The sequence below is a fragment of the Phalacrocorax carbo genome, chromosome 1 (genome assembly GCF_963921805.1).
Source record: "Phalacrocorax carbo chromosome 1, bPhaCar2.1, whole genome shotgun sequence".
Lineage (NCBI taxonomy): Eukaryota > Metazoa > Chordata > Aves > Suliformes > Phalacrocoracidae > Phalacrocorax > Phalacrocorax carbo.
The window spans coordinates 10,251,231-10,274,539 of NC_087513.1; the positions used below are offsets into that span (position 1 = coordinate 10,251,231).

The following is a 23,309-nucleotide window of genomic DNA, read 5'->3' on the forward strand; positions in this document are numbered from 1 at the left end:
AGAGAAACTGTTGGGGGCAGGGGTTGGCCCAGCTTTGGGGCCTCTTGACTTAGTTAGGTGTCAGTGCAAATTAACCACAGTGTAGGTGGGAAATGGAAATTTCGGTTTTCAGTGTGACCTCCACAAGTCTTCTGTCAGTGTAGAAGTCTACTGTGCAAAAAGCATCTCTTCTTCTGGTATTACCCTCAGTGCAAAATGTAAGATAAACACGCTCTGCAAATTGATTGGCAGATTTGGTCCCTCAGTTAAAATTAAAGTAATTAAATGTACCAGAAAGCCCATTGCTTTGGATTTACTGAGCTTGTTTTGAGTTAGTGTTGACTGAGGCCCTTTTTCATTTTGGTTTATATTCCCATATTCTTTGTATTCAGCCTGCATATTTTAAAAGTTTTGTTGCACAGTATTAAAAAATAATAATAATAAAAAAACCTCTCCTGATGCAGCTAAAATTGAATTTGAGGATGCATGAAACATTAAGTCACTAAAAACTCAAATTAGGAAAAGCAGAATTTAACATTGTATTATGCACTAATCTACACTTGCAGGATATTTCAGAAAAGTATATTCAGTGAAAAATAGGTTTGGTCTTTTTTCACACTAAAGATTCAAATTCTAGCATCTTCACTTACTATTACTCAGACATTCTTAGTGAAAGCAGAAACAATTCAATAAAACTATGCAAATTATATCTGAAGCAGAATAGAAGAGACACAAGCTGTGCATGTGTATTTGTGCTTTTCACTAGCCTTCGGCACAATATTGATTAGAAGGTGGGCACTTTTGCCAGATACTCATCTAGTGTAATTTGACTTCCCTGAGGCCACAAAACCCAGTAGGAATCATATATACTGCACTGTCTTTAGTTCAACTTAATTTTAGTGTTCTTTCATAAAATAATGTTGCTTTTCCTTTCTTTTTTTTCCACCCCACAGGACAACATTTTTAGAATGGAAGATTCACATTTTGAAAATGGCCGAGGGAAAAGCCCTTATGATCCTAAACTGCTGACAGCTTCTCTTTTAGTAGGTAGGTGCCACAATACAAGTTCAATAAGACATGCATTCACTGTAAATAATTGCCAGTTTTCTCCTTTTTTTCTCCTTGCAGCACCTATGATAGGGCTTTGTTTTATGAATTTTATTTCCAGGCTAAAGTCATTCTGGTTTCATTTTAAATAGAGTTTGAAGTTGAATATACATTGAATAAGGAGCACAGTGATCATAGAATCACGGAATGGTTTGGGTTGGAAGGGACCTTAAAGATCATCTAGTTCCAACGCCCTGCCATGGGCAGGGACACCTTCCACTAGGCCAGGTTACTCAAAGCCCCATCCAACCTGGCCTTGAACACTTCCAGTGATGGGGCATCCAGTGCTCCAGTGCCTCACCACCCTCATCTTCAAAAATGCCTTCCTTATATCTAGTCTAAATCTACCCTCTTTCAGTTTAAAGCCATTACTCCTTGTCCTATCACTACCTGCCCTTGTAAAGGGTCCCTCTCCAGCTTTCTTGTAGGCCCCCTTCTGGTACTAGAAGGCTGCTATAAGGTCTCCCTGGAGCCTTCTTTCCTCCAGCCTGAACAACCACAGCTCTTTCAGCCTGCCTTCATAGGAAAGGCGCTTCAGCCCTCTGGTCATGTTCATGGCACTCCTCTGGACTCGCTCCAACAGGTCCACGTCCTTGTGTTGGGGGTCCCAGAGGTGGATGCAATACTCCAGGTGGGGTCCATGAGAGTGGAATACAGGGGGAGGATCACTTCCCTTGACCTGCTGGTCATGCTTCTTGTGATGCAACCCAGGATATGGCAGGCTTTCTGGGCTATGAGTGCACATTGCCAGGTCATGTTGAGCTTCTCATCAACCAACACCCCCAAGTCCTTCTCCTCAGGGCTGCTCTCAATCCATTCTCCACCCAGCCTGTATTCGTGATTGGGATTGCCCTGACACGTGTGCAGGACCTTGCACTTGGCCTTGAACTTCTTGAGGTTCACTTGGGCCCACCTCTCAAGCCTGTCCAGGTCCCTCTGGATGGCATCCCTTCCCTCCAGTGTGTCGACCGCACCACACAGCTTGGTGTCATCAGCAAATATGCTGAGGGTGCACTCATTCCCACTGTCCATGTTGCCAACAAAGATGTTAAACAGCACTGGTCCCAATACCAACCCCTGAAGAACACCAGTTGTCACTGGTCTCCACTTGGATATCGAGCCGTTGACTGCCACCATTGACATTGAGTGACACCATCCAGCCAATTCTTTATCCACTGAGTGCTCCATCCATCAAATCCATGTCTCTCCAATTTAGAGACAAGAATGTTGTGCAGGACAATGTAAAATGCTTTGCATAAATCCAGGTAGATGACACCAGTTGCTCTTCCCTTACCCAGCAATGCTGTAACCCCATCGTAGAAAGCCACCAAATTTGTCAGGTGTGATTTGCCCTTAGTGAAACTATGTTAGCTCTCACCAGTCACCTCCTTATTTTCCATGTGCCTTAGCATAGTTTCCAGGAGGATCAGCTCCATGATCTTGCTGGGCAGAGGTGGGCTGTAGTTCCCCAGGTCTGTCTTTTTTCCCCTTTTAAAAATGGGGGTTATGTTTCCCCTTTTCCAGCCAGTGGGAACTTCACTGGACTGCCATTACTTCTCAGATATGATAGATAATAGCTTAACAACCTCATCCACCAGTTTTCTCTGGACCCCTGGATGCATCTCATCAGGTCCCATGGGCTTGTGCCCCTTCAGGCTCCTTAGACAGTCTCAGACACGATCTTCTACAGCAGGTGATTCTTCATTCTCTCAGTCCCTGCCTTTGCCTTCTGCAACTTGGGCAGTGTGGCTTGAGCACTCGTGGGTGAAGACTGAGGCAAAAATGTCACTGAGTACCTCAGCCTTCTCCGTATGCTGGGTAACCAGGTCTCCCATTTCCTTCCAGAGAGGGCCCACATTTTTCCTGGTCTTCCTTTTATCACCAATGTACCTATAGAAGCTTTTCTTGTTGCCTTTGATGCCCTTGGCCAGATTTAATTCAGGGCTTTAGCTTTCCTAACCTGATCCCTGGCTGCTCAGAAAATTTCTCTGTATTCCTCCCAGGCTACCTGTCCTTGCTTCCACGCTCAGTAGGCTTCCTTTTTGACTTTGAGTTTGTCCAGGAGCTCCCTGTTCATCCATGCAGGCCTCCTGGCTTTTTTGCCTGACTTCTTCTTTGTTGGGATGCATTGCTCCTGAGCTTGGAGGGGATGATCCTTGAATATTAACCAGCTTTCTTGGGCCCCTTTTCCCTCCAGGGCTTTATCCCATCTTACTCTTTCAAGCAGACCCCTGAAGAGACCAAAGTCTGCTCTCCTGAAGTCCAGCGTAGTAAGCTTTTTGTGCACCCTCCTTGTTGCCCTCTTGAACTCCACCATTTCAGCCAAGTCTGCCCTTGAGCTTCGCATTCCCCACCAGCCCCTCCTTGTTGGTGAAAACAAGGTCCAAGTCTCCTCGTTTGCTCCTCTATCACCTGGAGAAGGAAGTTATCAACAATGAATTCCAGGAACCTCTCAGACTGCTTATGCCCTGATGTGTTGTCACTCCAACAGATGTTGGGGTGGTTGAAGTCCCCCATAAGGACCAGGGCTTGTGAACATGAGGCTGCTCCTACCTGTCTATAAAGGGCCCCATGTGCTCAGTCTTCCTGGCTGGGTGATCTGTAGCAGACCCCCACTGTCATGACACCTGTCCCTGCCCTCCCTTTAATCCTGACCCATAAGTTCTCAATTGGCTCTTCACCCACCCCCAGGTGGAGCTCCACGCACTCCAGCTGGTCATTGACATAGTGGGTGACATACCCTCCTTGTCTCCCCCCCCGTCCTTCCTAAAGAGCCTGTATCCCTCAATTCCAACACTTCAGTTACAAGAACCATCCCACCATGTCTCTGAGATGCCAATAAGATCATAGCCCTGCAGGTGTGTACACGACTCTAACTCCTGTTGTTTATTCCCCATGCAACATACGTTTCCACAGAGGCATTTAAGCTGGGTCCCTGGTGAAGCTGACTTACTGGCTGGAGTGTCTGGAATTCCTTTGTGCCGCTTCCCAGGTACTCTCCTGCTGACCTGCGATCCTTCTCCAGGCTTTGGGCACCTGTTGCTGGCACTGACATCAAACTGGTAGGAGTGGGATGGACTGAGGTTCCCCTCTCCTGGCAGATTTAAAGCCCTCTTCATCAGTCTGGCAAAGCCTATGATCAAAGATGCTCTTCCCCTTCTCTGACAGATGGACCCCATCACCCCCAGTAGACTGGGTTTCTGAAAGTGATTCAACTGGCCAGATTCAACTGGCCCTTTCAAACCACTTCCCTTTAACCAGGAGGGTCGATGAAAAACCTACCTGTGCTCCAGAGTCCCTTAGAGCTGCTCCCAGGGCTCTGGAATCCTTCTTGATACTCCTCAGGCTGCTCCTGGCTGTACCACTGGTGCCCACGTGAAACAACAGCAGCCGATAATAGTGGACTGTACGAGGCTTGGTAGTCTCTTGGTGACACCCCTGATACGAAGCCCCCGGTAAGCAGCACACCTCTCTAGAGAGCATGTCAGGTCATCAAATGGGTGCCTCCATTCCTCTCAGAAGTGAGCTGCCTGCTACTGTCAACATCACCTTTCTTAGCTGCACTGGTTGTTATAGAGGGAGCAGATCAGGCTGTCTTACTCTGCTCCAGCCTCTCTCCTGGTGTGACGGGCCTTTCCTCTTCAGTCTAAAGAGCAGAGAAGCAGTTCTGCAAGGGCATCTCAGGCTTTGAGGGAGGTCTCTTCCTCCTGCTGGTCCTTGCCATTTCAACCACCCATTTTTCTGCATTATTTCACCCCCTCCCGGTTCTGTGCTGGTGGGGGAGTTTTTGGTTGTTGACCCAGGTGACTTGAGAAACAAGGTGTGTGTAAACCAAGAATCAAGTATCACAAGAGCCGCTTTATACGTTTATAAGATCTTGATTCTGCAAAGTGTTTCTCCCCAGAGCTATGTGACTCTGGAGGTGTTTTAATCGCCCAGTTAACAGCCTGGCCTCACTGACAGTTGCACCAGCAAAGCTGAGAGCAAAGTGAGAGCAGGAATAAGTAAACTTCTTACACAGTTTCGCTACCAAGGAAGGTCTGTCACCCAATTGTATCTGCATGTGAGCTGGAGGTACACAAGCATTTACAGATTTAGGCCTTAAGATGATGTTTCAGCTGAAGAGATCTATTTGACAGTGAGTACAATTAAACTCCTGGCCTGAACAGAGAGATTTCAGTAAATTATTTTTTAATTAGTAATACTTAATCACATGGAAAATGTAAGTATAGAGCACCTGGACTGTGTTAATCTAGTTGAACTAATGCAATTGACTGAATTTATCTAATTGATTTAAGTTATCTAATTGAATTAATTTTATTCATTGTTCTTCCTACTCCTTTACAAAAAAGGCAAAAAGATGTTTTGTAAGAAGAAATTAAGAGCAAACCAAATTAGATTCTTCTTTCAGTAACAGCTCTGCCCAGGTGTAGCCACTTTATCCTTAACATGTAACTTTCTGGCAATTTATTACAACTTCAAATCCAAGGGACAGCAATAGTTTCAGAAGATTGCAGATTCTCTTTTCGCAGAAGTCTTTGGGAAATGACACATAACCAGATACACTGTCTTCTCCAGGACTCTGTCCATATTGCTAGTCTATGATATTACCTACCAGCCACCCTAATTATGTTTACATTACATTTAAAAATGAAGTTATTCAAAATAGCAACAAAAATTTAGTCTTGAGTGTGCCTCATATCCTGATCTTCGAACCCCTAATGATTACAGGTGATGGGCTACCCTGGGGACACACTCTTTTTAACAGGAGAAACAAGAAAGACATCCTCATCTTGCTCCAACTTGTACCCTGTACAAACAGAAAGGAAAAAAAATGTGTGTCTAAAAGGCCAGTGTATAAATTAGTTAAATTAGTGCCTGGAGCAACTTGAATTTGTGGCAGAGCTACTCTCAAGGGAATGGCTTTACTATTTACTTTAATATACAATAAGGAAAGAGAATGATGACAAGCCAGTATTACAAGGTATACCCAGTATGTAGCTGCACAAAGTCAACAGCAACTAGCTTTTCACATTCCTTTTTTTTTCCCTCAGCCTGTCACAAATATGATTATCTTATTTCCCTTGGCTTCGATTTCATGTCTTTAAAACCTCTTTGCTTTCTTGATCCCACTCCCTATCACTATAATTTTCACTCCATGTATTTTTCCTCCTAATAAACAGTAGACTGAGCATGATATTTTGTTCTGAATCAGGCTTCCATTAGGGCCATGGGTGTATTAGCACTATAGAAAATGGCATACATTCAACATTCAAAGCCAGTGACTAATTTCTAATTCAATGATTTACAGAAAACTGAGTGAAGCTAAAATTAACATTCCTGCATACTGAACATGAATACCCTTTTTTTCTCTGCCTCCTCATAGCTACCTCACAGTCACATTGTGTTACTGATCATAATGTTGCATTTACTTCTGTCCTTCACTTCAGAGGTTCCCCTGATATTTCGGAAAGCGTACACCAGATTCACCACTGGTTCTCAGTGACTTACTCTTAGCTTTGCCAAAAACGCATAAATTTTATGATGAAGTGATGACTCAAGGCAATATAATTTCTTCCCCCCAAAATAGGTGAGGATAAGGGAATGAACTGGCCAAGCAATGACTGCATGGAGAGGTTTGGTCTAACTGCTCTCCAAAGCAGGTAGCACCTGTTACAGTGAGTAGGTCTATGATGGCCAGAGGAGCCTCTTGACCACAAATACCTCACATCGAGAAGACCGTGGATGGACTGCTTCTTCCTTTGTCCTGAGCTGAATGATAGCTCAGCTACTCCTGGTCCCTCACGTGCCAGAAGTATTTGCCCTCGCAAGCAACCATGGTTTACCTTAGGTTCAAGAGGGCAACTGTGCAAAACAACCATCCAGCATTCATTAAAATGCAATGTTATAATTAGTAACACAGTATAACTCTCAGGAAGATAAAAGAAGGCTGAGAAGTAAGAATAATTTGTATGGTTAAATACAGGAGGGGAAAATAACCTCTGTTACTCACCAGAAACACTTAACAGAGATTTTGCAAAGTGCGGAAGAAGAGTTTGTTCTCGACTCTATAACTAGAAGGTAAATCTTAGATAAGTGAAATGTAATTACCCAAGCTGGAACTTGGGCAAAACACCAAGGTTAATTTGCAAAAAGTAACTTAAGATTTTTAATAGCCATTGGTACTATTAAAGGATTCTTATTTTATATTTCAGCTGAAAGAAACACGTATAAATGTAAAAAGGATTTTCGGTTTTCCCTCTCTCCTAAAAAAATCAACAATATTTGAAAAACAAAACAAAGCAAAACAAACAAACAAAAAACACCCCAGAACCAAGACAAACAGTTCGTTATTAAATTTTTCCAATATTTTGCCAGTATACATTCCTTGTTCCATCCACCTGCAAATATTTTTCATTATTTTTTTAAGAGTTGTTCATTAAAGGTAGTTATTGCTACTCTGCTCTAAAGTAAACTCCAGTTGGGAACATGATATAACTAGTTCCTAGTACTGTAAGACATAATTCAGCCATCTATGTTCTACTAACTAAACAATCTCCATTTGAGCAGGCTAGTGCATGAAAATGTAGAGACTGAGAAGTCCCTGGGCACCACCAGTGTGTATTCCAGGGCAGGAGGAAAATGAAAGGCAGCAAGGTTTTAAAAAAATGTAATCAGAGGAGGAGAATTATCACTGAATGTATTAGTCTCAAGCAATTGTCTTGGGATAGTTGAAAAAACCTCAGGGAAGGAGACCGGCATTGTCCGACTGTCAGTCAGTTGCTCTTTAGGAAACAACCCTTTGGGATTTTCAAAAGCTCTGATGATCCAGAATCCTCAACACTGTTTATGTTCCTGTGTATCACTGATTAAAAAAAAAACAAACAGTTTACAAATTCTTTTTATTATTATTATTCTTTTTAAAATCAGTTTAGGTACCTTAATACTCCCAAATATGAATCAATGTGATCTGAAATACAGCTGCTTCTTAACAAGGAAGAACTTTATTATTTTATTTATTAGAAATTAGTTACTAAGTACATAGGAGGTTCGGGATTTTAGAGTTTATCCTACTTTCTGGGAAGATTTAGTTCTTGACTTCAAAAGGAATAAAGTCAATCCACTACTATGTATGTCTGAAAATCTTAACTTTCGTGAATAAACCTACTAACCAAGGATAGCAGATGTCATTTGCGAGCCCTTTTACCAGTGAAAGCAATCAGGACCTTCAAAGTTTGGTTTTGCCTATATTCCCCACCCATTCAACTTTCTTATTTCTTCAAAAAGGAAAGCGAGTAGTTCTGTACTCTCCAAAAATATTTTTAAAAAGAATGCAGTCTTCTTTAAAAGCTGAATAGAAACAATTCAGCAAATAAATATATATTACTTAGTTTTTAACACCTTTGTATCTAATGAACTTGTGGAGGTGTTCACAGTTTCGTGCTGCTTATGTACAGTACGTGGGAAAATGGTTCCTCCCCCACAAAAAAAATATTATTATGGGCTTTATTCATTGCCTTTTTATTTAGTAAAGTCAATATATGTATTTCTGTTTGCATTCATATGTCAACATGCTACTCCTTTAGAATAAAGTGCTTTATGTCCAAAACATAGAGCTTTTCCCTTTGCAAACAACTGAGAGCCATCAGCTTGTTCTGGAGAGTCAATGCTTTATGCTGCTGGGCTGGAAATACAAAGTGACAACTTTTTCTTTTCATTCATTCTTTCCCCTTGAGAAATGTTTCTGTTTTCAAACTGTTCAATTCCACTTTCTTCTTAAAGTTAACAAAAACTGCTTTTAAAACTACTGATAATGGAAATAGCATAGTGAAGACTATCCATGACATGAAAGAATCATCTTCTAGACTAGAAATGAGTAAATTTCAGTCCAAAAGAAGGCCTGCATAGGGAAACAAAGATGAATGTACTTCTATCTAGACAGGAGGCCAAATCCTTATATAACTTTTGAATAGTACTAACTCAAAGGATGTGCACATCTGGGACATGACTTGAAGCTCACCCTGAAATTATCATCTAAAGCCTTACAAAAATAAATGGTTTGCCTTGGTATTTCTATCTGGAAGAAGCCAAAATATGCATGACTACAGCAAATCCGTTCAAATTGCAGGCACTGGTCTAGGTATACCAAAACTTGGAGGGGCTGTAGTAAAGAGCAAAGAAAGGTCAGCTAGTTTCCTACAGACTCTTTCTCCTTTGGAATGTGCTGAAGCCCATTATTGGGAAAAATTTTACACTATCACCGCTGTCAAAAAAGTACCAGCCACAAGAGCCTAGTAATGTGAAATAACCATGGGCTGAATTAAGTCAGACCTGGAAGATATGTTACTTTCAGTGGTATTTATACATTGAGTTAGAAGCTGAGGTGCCAAACCTCCTTATAATTAAATATATTGCAAGTATATAATTCTAATGAGTTTTTGAGCTACAATTGTTTAATTTTAATAAGTAGTATTAAATACAGATTTTTTTTTCTTTCTTGATTGACCTTTAGATCTGTTGATAACCAGGAAGCAATAGAGGGTTTGTTGTTTCTTTCTTTCCCCCTTTGATTTATATTGATTTATCAGAACTCACTAGAGACTGAAAGACAAGAAAATGAAGATAAGGTTAAAGGAAGGTTAAGCACAGCATCAAAGCCCTTTCACAAGCAAAAAGGTTTTATGTTCTTTAAAATCTCAGCTGCATACCCTGTACATAATAATCACTATAATTAAGTGATTGTCTCCCCTTTAAAAAAAAAGACAAAAATGACACAGAGGAATGATAAATTGTTAATTAATGATATGCTGTTCTGTTTCACTTCTGATTACACCTCCTGCTGGGCACAACTGGTCTATTTGCTTCTAACCTCTGCTGTGAATTCATTCAATTCCACGCCTTTCCACTATCATGTTTTCACCTGTCCTGGTTTTCATGACTACAGTATGGTGCAGAGCCACTGTAGGTTCAATTGATAATTTCATGGTGTCAGCATACTGGGGAAAAGTTGCCAGTCCAGTAAGCATGTTTGGACATGGTTGTCCCACCATGGAAATATCTAAAATTGCCATGGAAATTATGAACTTGTTCCTAAAGGGTGTTTTAAAATGAGGATATGGTAGTGTTCATCATGACCATGAAAAATGTATTACCTCAGCTTAAAGAAAGAGCTATTTTGTCCTCAAACTTGTCTTTTACACAGAAGACCCATTTAAGATTGGTAGCTTGAAAATAGCAGTTGGAGGAATAATACTTTTTAATTCCATGTTAAAAGTATAATGTCCCATTTCATATAAGGGTGTAAAAGGGCACAGTCCTAAAAAATGCATTTTTAGCAATTTGAATTCAGAGTAATTTCATGGACAAGCTCTACATTAGCACCAGAAAGATACGTCCTGTTCTTTGATCCAGGGTTGTTTTCTGTGTGTCTGATTGTTATGTACTTATTCTTATTGATATTCTTTTCACCAGTTGGCAGGTATTTAACTTGACCTGGTCCTTTGAATTTAGACCGTGTCCCTCTCTGCCTCCTCCATGATACTTCCATCTGGCTGAGAAGGGGCACACTGGGACTCTAATATTATGAGTTTCTTCTCCAGCTAGGCTATGTATGTGCCATTTATGGGCTGAAGTATCACAGATCAATTTTTAATTCACTTGTTCACTGTGATATGCATGGGGTCAAGGTAGCAGGGAATGATCTCATTTATTCTCTCCCTCAGCTGTTGCCCTTTGCCAGTATCACAGTTACAAAGGTGGCAGGAGGAGAAAGGCATGTTCTGTTTTTCCTGTAGAAGATACTGTTTTCAGAGTATTTGCTTGCTCAGAAAAAAAGGGGGGAAAAAATGGCAAAACAAAACCAAAGATCAACCAAAAGACTTTCTGAACCGAGAATGAACGAGCTAACACAGTCACGAAACTCCAGGAAGTTGGGAGGAACCTGTGGAGGTCTCCAGCCCAAACTTCTGCTCAAAACAGGGTAACTTCACAGTTAGGTAGGGTTTTTTGGGGCTGTATACGACCGCCTGCCAGGGATAGGTGTGCAGGCTGTCACTGTTCCAGCCTAGGAATCCAAACATATTTTTAAAAAGTGGCTGCCCTACCAGTGGGGAGATACAGCTCATTTGAGAGAGGTTACAGTTAAGCTCTGCAGTGAGAAAGTGGGTCTAATTATATATTTTCAATGACAATACATTGCATATGGCTTATTGCTTTGTAATTTTCTCATTATCCCTATTAGCACAATATAAACGTAGGACTGACCGCTTTCTCTGACTTACCATGACTGGAAAATTGAGAAATATTGCTCATGTTGTGTCCTCTCACAGATGGAGAGCTGTACTCTGGCACAGCGGCAGACTTCATGGGCAGGGACTTTGCCATTTTCCGAACTCTGGGGCATCATCATCCAATCAGAACAGAGCAGCACGACTCCCGGTGGCTAAACGGTATGTAAAATGTACATTTATTCAGTTACATTCATCCAGCCATTAAAGACTAGCACACAGCTTTGTTCCAACAACATCTGTGACATATACAGCCCACTTTTATTTGGAGCAGAATTTTGTCTTAAACCAGTTAAACTAATCAAAAATGATTTATAAAGAAGCATTTTTCTTTTAATTACATTTCAATTTGTGGAGTGTGATTAAATTTAAACCATATACAGACACTACAGCGAAGGCAGTTGCGCCACAGGAGCAGATTGCTGTAGGGTGCAAGTTGGACAGAAGCTCAAGGCTTGTGGAGGCATCAGCCACACGTCAACACAAAGCAGCTACAGAGACTTGGGCAGGACTGTGCCTTGTACAGGCTTTAATTTTTGGCTGGTTTGAAGGGAATCTGACACTGGCCACCAAAGTCCAGCAGAAAATTAATCAGCAGAGCTTCCTGACCAGGCCAGAGTAATTTCGGAACATAGTTTCCAAACATAGTTTCTAAAAGGGTCCTCGGTATTCCAAACTATTGAGTTTCAAAATATTCAATGGTTTAACAAGACACACTAGCTACCATTATTGTATGGATATTGCTAATCAAGCCTATAGTTGGTTGTTTGCATGTACAGGGAGAGAGGGATATTTTCAGAGAAAATCTGGGTTTGGCTTCATGTACCAAAATATTTAAAATGCATCTGAGTATCTTATCCAAGTTCTTCTGAAGTCAAAATTCCAATAACTTAAATGGAATTACATTTGGCTTTAGTTATACAAGGATACGAGCATTTTGGAAATGAGAATTCATCATTTGATTTAAGTGAGCCAGTAATCCTAACTGTAGTTACTCTGAGTTAATTTATATTCTAATTTTTTAAGAGCTGACTAGACACTTTTGCTGTACACACTGCTTGCATCTGCACTCCTGTTTTTGAATTCACAAATTATTTTGTTCTTAGATACTTTTCACTCCTAGCCACATTATTTATGTCTGTGCTGAGGTCCAGGTTTTCTTATGTGGTTTTGCAATTTAGCGCAAACTGTTCACACAATTTTTTAATGTGTAAGAGCAGACTATGTTTTAACAACACAGTGTCTTATTAGCTATAGTAAGGAACTTCTAGTATCATACTGGCTATCATACCATATCAGCTCATATCATATAATATCAGCTGTATATACAATCCATTACAAAACCAATCCCTGACTTATAATTAAAACCACAAACTGCTATTGCAGGTTGAATAAACAACTCTATAGATGATATATGCTCTGGATATATGTATCAGATAAATGTGTATGTGACAAGTTGTATGAATCTGTATTTTTAATATAAGTTGTATGAATCTGATTTTTGTCCTGTTAAATTTAGTTTTGTCATAATTCATGTGGACTACTGTGAGGACAGATTCAGGTCTATCCCATTTCAGTTCTACAGTCTAAACTTGCCCAGTAACCCAGAAATATTGTTCATTGGTTTATTTTGTTATAATAAGAGACAAGATTTTTGGACTTCAGGAGACAATAAAGTGCAAGGGTTACAGACATGTCCATATATCTTGGTACCTGGTAGAGTAATATGTTAAAGATAACACAACACCCACTTTTGTTATGATAGTCATGACATAAAGTCCAATCATGCAAGCAAAATCTACTTTTGTGCAGTAGATTTGCACAATGACAGCTGAGTCAGGAGGATTTATGCAGTGGGAAAGCACAGCCATTGTCCACAGCCCCTGTACTTCATCGCTGAAAATGTGTCTTTCCTTTGTGGATTCAGTTATCGGTCTTTCAGCACTAAATGTGAGAACTGCTTTTCCCAAATTAGCACTAAGGTTACATCTGACAGGGTGCAGAAACCACAACTGCTCTGTGCTCAGGATGGGCAGGAGAAGGCAGTTACACATAAAGAGCTGACGAACCTCAAGCTGTCTAGAATTGAAGTATTGTCCAAAATGAGCATAAAAGTAGAGGCAGCATTTATCATAGCACGGGATGCAGATGATTTTCACCTCTAAGTCTAGTTCTTACACTGTATTCCTGTATGGAAGGTCTCAAGCTAAGTTATAATAAGGTAAGAATCAAACCAAGGCCTTTAAAATTATTCTTATAACTGTCTATGATTTAATAGAGAATGATCCATAAATAAGTATTTCAAACCTGTCTCTCCATTGCAACTTAATAAGCTTACATTCCTAATACGGAAAGTTTGGGTTAAAATCTGCTGTAAAACATTCCTATTAAAGGTTCTAAGACTTTACTGTTAATTTCCCAGTGATAAGGTCCTGGCAGCTTTTCCACTCAGTGCTCCTAATTTCAGCTTCTAACAGGGAAATCCAAACATTATAATTGTTTGGGTCTGTAACTCTGCAGGCATGCCAGTCCTTCGATTTTTTTTTTCTTTTGTCATTTGTCTTTTTAAAATATAATTATAGAAGAAGCTTTGTGTTAGCATGTATTTAAAGCAGATATACTTTTAATGAAATAAGCTCTTATCGAAGAATGAGGTGTACTCTATTTTCTTAAAGATCTGGTTTTGAACCTTAAGTTTGCAGAGCTTTATACATTTTTTAGGGAAGAAATGAATTGCTATGTAGCGGAGAGTTTGCTTTTCTAGTTGCTTTCTGTGGTGTGCTTAGCCTCGAGTTAAAAATCACTATTCTAATGGGCATATACTGAAATCTGGATAAGAACTGTAGATCTGATCAAACTCAAAAAGAGCAATCCTCATCCTCTTGGAGTTTAATAGCTAGGTGATAAGACATCCAGTTATAAGTCCTCGCTAATGTTTACTTCGTTCAGAGCAGAAACTTGAAACTGCTTTTCCCATACTAAGGCCAAGGTCAGAGCTGACAGGGTGCAGAAAACACAGCTGTTTGGTACCAAAAATGGAGAGGAGAAGACAGTAAGAGCTTGCAAACTTTTCCTAGAATTTAAACATCATCCTGAACTGATGTAAACATAGGACAGCATTGCACAGAGTGATTAAGTTTTTTGGATTTAAGTATGAACACAGAGTTCCTACAGAGATCAGAGTCACCTTTTGGAGACGCTCCACCTTTCGTAAGAAGTTAAATGTTGCTGGGAAGAGAGCTTTGAACTGTGCCCAGCCCAAGGGAAGGTGCTGACCAGCAGCTCTTAAAGACTTTTTAAGTCTTTTAAAGAGATTAAATACTCACAGGCTTCTAAAGACATTTTGTTTTCTATAAATAATTAAACAGTCACCAAGCCAAATAAAGCAAGGGAGACTGATTCTATAGCCATGTGGTCGGGGCATTCATCTAGAAGGTAGGGAACCATACATCAGTCACTGTAGCAGTGTATATTTAATTATTGAAACAGAGTTGGCCAGATGTGACATAGAGGCATTTGAAAAAACACAGTAAAATATGTTGGTGCTCAGGGAAGTCATTTTGGATATGAAAAGCCACAGTTCAGTGCCCCAGACTGAATCATATGCTTTGTTATAAGCCATGTGCATGCCCACCCTGGATGTTATTGGCTCCTCTGGTAAGTGCATGGAGTTTCTCTGCTCAGAAAGCTCTGACAGCCTTAGTTGGTCCCAGTGAGGGTCAAGAATAGTTCTGAACTCTCAGAAAAAAAAAATAGCAGTTGAAAAAACATCTCCTGTCCAGCTTTACTATAAGGAGCAATGAGTTTGATGTTACACATATATCTTACAGAGTCTTGCCTATAGGCAAAAACCATGTTTCCCTTTAAATGTCCCATTGCCTCTTATAGTTGAGAGCCATCAGAAGCTAGTGTTATTTCAAGAAAGCATAGATCAGGTCCTGCTTCTATTAACTTTTTAGCAATAAAAAAAGACGAGTAGGAGGCTCGAGGAGGTCAGAGCAGCTTCCCCTGGTACCAGGGAATTCCCTGGTGAACCACACGCAGCATTTGCTGTACACCATCCGTGGCAGCATTCACGCGAGGGCTGAGGGCATGGCTGGAGGCAAGAAGGCAGAAATGGCAGTGCAGTGTACCAAAGCAAATGCTAAGCAACGCAAATGCAATGTACTGAAGGTAGTTTTCAAGCTGAAGAGTAGGGGAGTGGAAGGAAAGCTTGTAGCCGTTCTCATCTTCCCTGACTTGAGCACAGGGATCTGGCCATAAACTGTTAACATTTTGTAAAATGAACAACCATAAACATTTATTTTAAAAGCAGAACAGAGTTGGGCTGCAGAAGATTTGAAAGGAAATTAAATCACAAAAGCTGCATTAGGGTAATATTTTGAATCTGGTTTGCACCCCAGAAAAGTGAGGGAATACCGGCCTCACTCACCCTCTTTACTAGACCTAGGGTTAAGAGAGACTGTCAGTCTGGATTTCCAGCCTTGGCTTGGAATTTCCTTGCTTTTTATAGGTTTAAATCAGCACTATGATATTATTTTAGCATACTTTCCATGGCTTAATTTTTAAAGTGGGGTAGTAGCTGTGCTTAGTCCCCTGGGGTTATTGTCCTTGGTAATCTTTACTTTACGGTTACATAAACAGCTGAGAATTATAGAAGCTGAGCGACTGTTCAATAAAAAAGAAAATGGCCTCTTAAATTTCACAGGCTCTAAGGCAGGAAACATGGACTTGATACTCTCCTGGCATTCATACAGAACTTTAGCCATCACATTACGTCGTTTCCGCGTATGGCAGTTTGTAGGATGTCCCAGCTCTGGCAACACACATAATTTTGTATATGTATTGCACAGTAGAGGAATGTATGGCAAAAGAAAGACAAGATTGCAGCTAGTTTCTAGGATTTTTACCTAATAAAAATGTATTAAATATGTCAAGATGTTTAGAAATAAATATTTTTTCTCTTGCAACTACTCTTGCTGAGACTCGGATGTGTTCATTTGCTGCATCCTTGAATCTATAATTTATCTTCGGTCACCCACACCCACCTTTTCCCACCTATACATACACACTGACACCCCCCTCTTCTGTGCCGCTCCCTTGTCCCTAAATGCCTTCCTAGTTTCCCACTTTCCAGCTCACCTCCTACACATTGCCAATCCAGATATGCAGAAGACACTAAAATACATGCCCGTAAAGGTAAGCAGGTGTGGAAAGTGACTGACCTGCCAGCACAGACAGGACACAACCGTCCTGGTACCTGGGGGTTATTTCATAAAGTACATCTGAGATATTCTTGGAGAAAGGAGACAATGGATGCTACAAATACAATAAATGTCCAACAAGAAAAGACCTATTTAAATAAAGGGCATTAAAAAAACAACAGAGTATGAACTGCATGTGAATATATTTGGTCTTCAAATTAGAAGTCTTAAACCGTGGGGGGAATGAAATTAGAAATGCTGCACAATAAAAGTAGTCAGTGAGACAGCCTAGCTGATTTTAAGAGGAACTTAGATAACATTTTATGTGTTGTCTGACATCGCAAGGCACTGCAGTGAGAAGACTAAAAAGTGTCTCCAGGTCTTCATTCCCGTAGGTTTACATGGCCATATTTAAACAACTTTACCATTGAAAACAGTGAGGGGATTTTTTTGTGCGTGTTTTTTTTTTATCATTGTCCTTCTGGGTTGGTTTGTGGGGGCTTTTTTGTGTTTTGGTTTTGGTTTGTTTTTTTTTTCCTACAAGGATGTCTTGCATTCAAAATATGCATTTCTACATTTGAACCAAATTAGTCAGCTGATATCTCCTATCATACAGGCTGTAGTGTGGACCAAGTCCCGCACTTTCCCACCACTGTTTGTACAGGCACGAACAACTCCAACCCTTGAAGGAACAAAACATGTCCATATATGCAAGTCTCATTTCTCACTCAATATACCCTCCCACCCCCATTCCCATTATCTTCATTGCTAAGAATAGTAATAAATAATTTCACAGTGATAAATTCCATGTGTGACAAATGCTAATGTCACCTAACACAGTGCTAGGAAGTACTTAGAAACTATGGTGATGGTGGCATAATAATGTGAACAGAATGGCATACAAACTCAGTTTACAGAGTTTTTTTCTCCCTTAAGTCTGTAGATCTAAATTTGAGAGAATGAATATGAATTTTAAATTGTTTTTCTCATTGCAATCTAACAAGTCTTTTCTCTATACATTTTTATTACAACCTGTTCTTTTTCTTTTGGAAGAAATGTAGAATTTCTGAAATCACAAAATAATAGTTTCTTTCATAATGTTATTGCTCAACATTTATACTGTCACTAACCTGAAATGGTTACAACTCAGGAAGCCATAAGTGCAGCTGAATACTTGATCAGAAAATACTCATGGATTTGAACCAGTTGACTCATCCTGTCTGATAACTGCTCCCTCGATCTTTATACAAAGTAAGAGAAGCATTTGATTCAGAAATCAAAGACCAAGTATCAATTAGAAAATGTGCTTTACAGTTCCCCTGGATGTGAGGAAGATCATGAAGGTGGTAGGTGAAGACAATCAGAAAAAATATAATCTCCCATCAAGTGGCCTGAATGAAATTATTTAAAATCCTTCTAGGAAATAGATTTCTTTCTCTCTCCCCCTGCCTGCCCCACTCCACCCCCAACGCCCCCAGTCTAAGATTAGTAATTTTCTTCTTTAAATTTCAGTGGTGTGGATGAGATTTTGTTATGTTTAGGTATGAAAAATTGGTAACAGTAACCAAAGGATGGGTTTTGAGGCTGGAGTGGAAAAAAACAGATAGGAAAGATGAAGCAGAAGAGGACATTCCCCTGGTCTGACCACACGATTTGAGAACCTCCCGACACTTTAGAGAATATGACCTAGGGCAAAAAGACTAGCATCAGTAAACATACTGGTCTGAGCTATAGCCACAATATGCTTGGGGAAGTTAGGATACAGATTAGTACAGGAACACCTGACTTAGGGTATGTGTATATTATACAGTTAGCTGCAGGCACATCTATGGGGTTTAGCTTGGTCAACCTTATTATCCACACCAAAAAATAACAGCTTGGAGTGTAGACTAGAAGCCATGCTTTGCTGCAATTCATTCTGTGACTCTCTTTAGAGAGCATATAAGATCAAAAATAATGGGGGATCTCAGAGTGCTTTGTGTGTTTTTTCCGCTGGAGACCAGAGGAGTTTGTTTGCTGCACATAGTACAGTTTTAGGAAAGATGTTCACAGCTTTCAAAACAAGCACTGTGGGAAACAACCTCAGTCCCAAAGAGATCAGTGCCTAGTTTTTTCTCTAAACAGAGACTTGGAAGTGATTGCCAGCTTGGGGATCTACACTCACTCATGTACACTGAATTGATCTAGTGGCGATGTGCCTTAGAATTGCTAAATTGCAGGGGGGTTTATGTCAGTGGTGAATATGACCAACGACCCAGTAAATCCTGGTGAGCTTCATGTTGGGGATAGACCTGAGTGTATAACCCTTCCCATCACCTATGCTCCGGCTTTTCTGGGGAGGAAATTGGACGAATGAGCCAGAACAAGCTCAGGCTAGATGCTAGATGTGGATAAATCAGTGCACCTGGCTGTAATGTACAGCTTGGGTGACCTCACTTGGGTGTTCAGAATCAAATCTGATGACCCAATCAAGATGCTTTTAACAGACATAGCTTTAGATAAACAAATCTGAGTCTCATCTGCCACCTCCAGCAGTAGGAGCTGTGTAAAAACCCAGCTGCATGAGTACACTCCAGGAGTCACACTCTTGATCCTAGATGTCTGCAGCGCTGTACCCTTCTCGCACTGAATAGTAAAGACCAGCAATTGTCTGATTACCAGTGGTACCAGTGATATTCTATGTTCTCTAGAAAGCTTTTTTTCTTTTTTAAACTAAGAAGGATTGTTTATTTGTATGTATTTATTTCAATGGATAACTTGTAGAGTTGGCAATGAACAGCTTTGTAACGTGATGGTCTGTTCACATAAGAAGGTGACAAACTCGGTATATAACTCAAGCAGTGGTAGCTGCGGCAATAATCTCTACTAGAAAGCTTTGTGTACTACTTTCAGTTAATATATGATTAAAAGGACCATGTCTATCTCTACATATATGCATAAATATAAACGCATTGCCCACATGCACCAGTTCATAGGAAGCCCTGGAGATTAATTTCAATGGGGAAAAAAGGTAATTTGTCCAGGACAGGTGTAGCGTTCAGGTTCTAAGACTGCACTTTGCTTTGCTTTTGGTGTAGGCCCCATTTCAAATTACACAACATGGGTTTCTTTGTAATTATTATTTTTACAAAGATCCAAATCAGCTTAAGGAAAAGAAAAGCTCAGATTGGGTGGCAGGATGCCAAAGACAATGCCTGTGTGTTATAGGCCTTGCAATTTCAAGTGGGTTTCCCATGATCTCTGAGATCCCGATGCGGGCTCATTGCAGCTCTGATGCTTGGAAAACACTGACTTTTAGTTGCCAAATTGTGTCTCCTTTCCTGTTCACAAAAGTAACTAACCAGTTTTTCAAGAGAAGTTAAGTAGAAATCTGCTTGTAGGGAATCACACAGCAGAATACTAATTGATTTAAACAAAGCTGGAATGGGTCTGTTACAGCCCCCTTCATTGGGATATGACATGCATCTGAATCTTTTTTTTATGTTCTTGTGTTGTTTTTTTTTTCTCTTCTGCTCTAGCCATCAATTTAATGAGTGTTGACCCTGTCAATACCAATTTCCTCTTCTCAGGCCACCACGTTCAGAGTTTGGTGGGCATTCAATAGAGATTTACTATTGACTGGGTAATCTGAGTTCATGTGTGTGGTGAAAAATTAGTGAGGAGAATTACTCAGAAAAGTGGATGCCATGACAATGCATGTCACCATGGTGTGACCAGCTCTGCTGACATAGGTTTCAAAAGCTCTCCCCCTGTGAAAATGGGGCCTGTTTGCAAATTAATTAGTTTCTGGCAGCAGCTTGATTGTTGACCCAAAGTTTGTAGAGTGGAAAAACAATCAGATTAGTGTGTTCAGTATAAAGGCCCAGTGCGGCACTCAAGTGCAGTTTGCCAAACTGTTGAAGCCGTGAATAGAGTGAAACAAATTCTTTTTTGAGAAGCCAAGGCAAAGGTTAAGTGTGATGTGACTACAGCACACTGGCTGTGGGGTGGCAGGGGGAGAACTAGAGGTTTCAGACACACGAAAATGGAGAGTGCTGAGAGAGTCGCAGTGAATTTAATGAAATACACAGCTTCAGACGCAAAAGTGTTTGGCAGTGTTTTAGTCTGTGTTAAAGGGAGAAATGAGATGGCTTTCTTTTAAGAAGTTTTCTTTGTAGAGTCATGTGAGGCACCAGAGATGGAGCCTCTAAAGGGTATTAGAGACACTTCCTGAGCTTCCATGCTGTTTCTAAGCACCTGCAGACTTTGAGGTTTGTACCAGTTCCTCCCCCTCCCTGCCACACACTAACTCCCTTTATCTCTAATGATTCAACCCGAACCTCCCACTCATCACCTCCAACATTTGGGTAGGTTTCTTCTTTTAAATATTGCTGGTGCCACGACTCACAGGCAAATGTATTAGAAATCAACCCTTGCAAATAGATAGACTAGCTAAAACTTGTTATTTAGGTACTGAGACAAAAGTTAGATACTAAAAAATACCACAGGCCAGATCTTCAGCTGTTCATAAATGAGACTATACCCAATGCAGCCAAGAAAGATTTCCTGATTTCTAGTCATTGCAGTGCTCAGCTCATTTCATTAATATGCTTTATTTCTTCAGTAGATGTTTTCTATATAAACCTGCCCTTCAACATCCATTTATGGCATCCACTGTTATTTATGCCCTTATAATACTTCCTTTACATCAAACAACCCCTATGCACTTTTTAAATTATTATTTTCCCAGTATGATAAATAGAATGAAGGAAAATGCCAACAAATATGGAGGAGACCATGGTCATGGGCAGTCGATGTAGTTTTCTCTTCAGCCAATGTCTTGGCCTTGTTGGCCTGGATCAGAATACCTGCCAGAACCAGGGAAATGGGAAGACAGAGCTGCTGAGCAGAAAATATGACGGGCTCTACCACCACCACATAGCCATCACCCCATCAAGTAACAGATGCCCAGCACACCCAGCAGAGTTAATGATGTGAGGATACAGCCCCTTAGACTGTTTCTAGCTCTTTCCCCCATTCAATAAAATTACAACTGTTAGTTTGCAAACTATGCAAACTTTGTGACTTGTTCTTGGTAATGGGGCTGAACTTAACCCCCTTTACACTAACATTCCTGAACCGTGAATTGCTTGTCCCAAAAGGCATTCAGTGTTGCTTGCAATTAACACAACTGATTGCTCAAAGCCAGCACCTGATGTGGCAAGTAGCCAGCTGGAAATATAATTGGGTCATTAGATGGAGAAACATCCACTTCAGAGTGGAGTTTGCGATGACGGAATTATTAGTTCAAAGTAAGCCAGGTATGTGAATACCTGGTCTATACATTAAAATCTCAGTTAGCACTAGACGCAGCTGAATTAAGTTGCAGACTCAAAGCCTCCCTTTCTCTCCGTCTCCATAACTTCCCCTTCTCTTTGTTCATGGAATCGTGTAAATTCCAGTCTGAATGCTTGTAAGGCTAAGTAATTGCTTTTGTTCTTTGGGTTATTTAATTACAAATCTCAGTAGATGACAGGTCCTCTGCACTAAAGGAAGACATCACATTTGCACAGTTACAGAATCCCAACACAAATGCGTGTGGCAAATCAGTGACTGCAGATTTATTCATGCCCTTTGGGACCTGCACTGCCTTTTCAGCTTAGCATGCAATATGATTTAAATTACAGCTTGTGCAGAGCTGTGCCTTGGGATTACACTCCATGTTTCCAACTGTTTATAGTTCAGTGAGCTTTAACCTCTGTGATTCTGAAAATTAAATAATGTCACGGCTGATATCAAACTGATGGCTGGTACTAGATTGCTAAATACTGTCCTGTATTAAAAGCCTATTTTCACAACAAAGTGGAAACATCAATGTATTTAAAACACTGATAACATATTCAGGTAGTCCAAGAGCACAATTCAAAAGTCACATTAGCAAAGAATCGCAAAGCTAACATTAAGCTCCATTCTCAAGGATGTATTCCGACTTCTGTATTTAGCAGAGTTGTGGCTGTTGTCTTTACTAGAAGAGCAGGACAGGGCTCTGGTAGACACAAAGAGCATGTAAGATCAAGAAATGTAGATAGAGCATCTGTTGAGCTAAATTCAGATTTGTTAATTCCTAGCAGATCTTATAGTTTCATTATTTCTGAAATACTATGATATATCGAATGAGGCCTTTTGTGCTATAACTGTAGGACATCTTAATATCTCTGTAACCATTAAACAGAGGAGGAGAGATAGCAATTAGTTGCAAAACTGTATATTTAATATGGCATATAATTTCCCAGCAGAATGGTTTTCATCCTTTTCAGGGTTTTAATTAATACAAAATCTTTTAGTAATTTTTCTTTATTTAGTTCTGCAAACCCATGTTTCCAGGAAGACACTGTTCCAGTCCCACCTGGGTCACTTCACTGGGTTCTTCCCCAGGTTCCACCAGGCAATACCTGCAAAACAAAAGGGTAAAACAGATGTCACCATCAGCACCATTTAGCCTGTAGAGCCTTATTCATGATGGTGGTGTAAGGAAGAGAGAACAGGAAGAGAAAAGAACAAATGGGACAGACAAACGGATACTTATTTTCCACTTGAAAAGGCAGAATGTTTGACTAAATAAAAGAGAAAATAAACAAAGAAGCCCCAAATACCTTATTCACAGAATTGAAGTTCTCAGATATGATTCACAGATCACAAAAAAAAAAAAAAGCGTGACAAACGATTCCTCATTTGATGCCTTTAAGTTTTGACA

The 23,309-nt window shown here is 40.3% G+C and overlaps 1 protein-coding gene across 3 annotated transcripts in view; it reads left to right on the forward strand.

Annotated features, from left to right (window-relative positions):
• The window catches only part of SEMA3A (semaphorin 3A), a 339,609-nt gene that overhangs the window by 265,335 nt on the left and 50,965 nt on the right, over positions 1–23,309 (forward strand). For all 3 annotated transcript variants that reach the window (XM_064443796.1, XM_064443787.1, XM_064443803.1), the window contains 2 exons: positions 933–1,026; positions 11,415–11,534. In XM_064443796.1, coding sequence (XP_064299866.1) covers positions 933–1,026; positions 11,415–11,534 — 214 coding nt within the window. The remainder of the gene's footprint in view (positions 1–932; positions 1,027–11,414; positions 11,535–23,309) is intronic.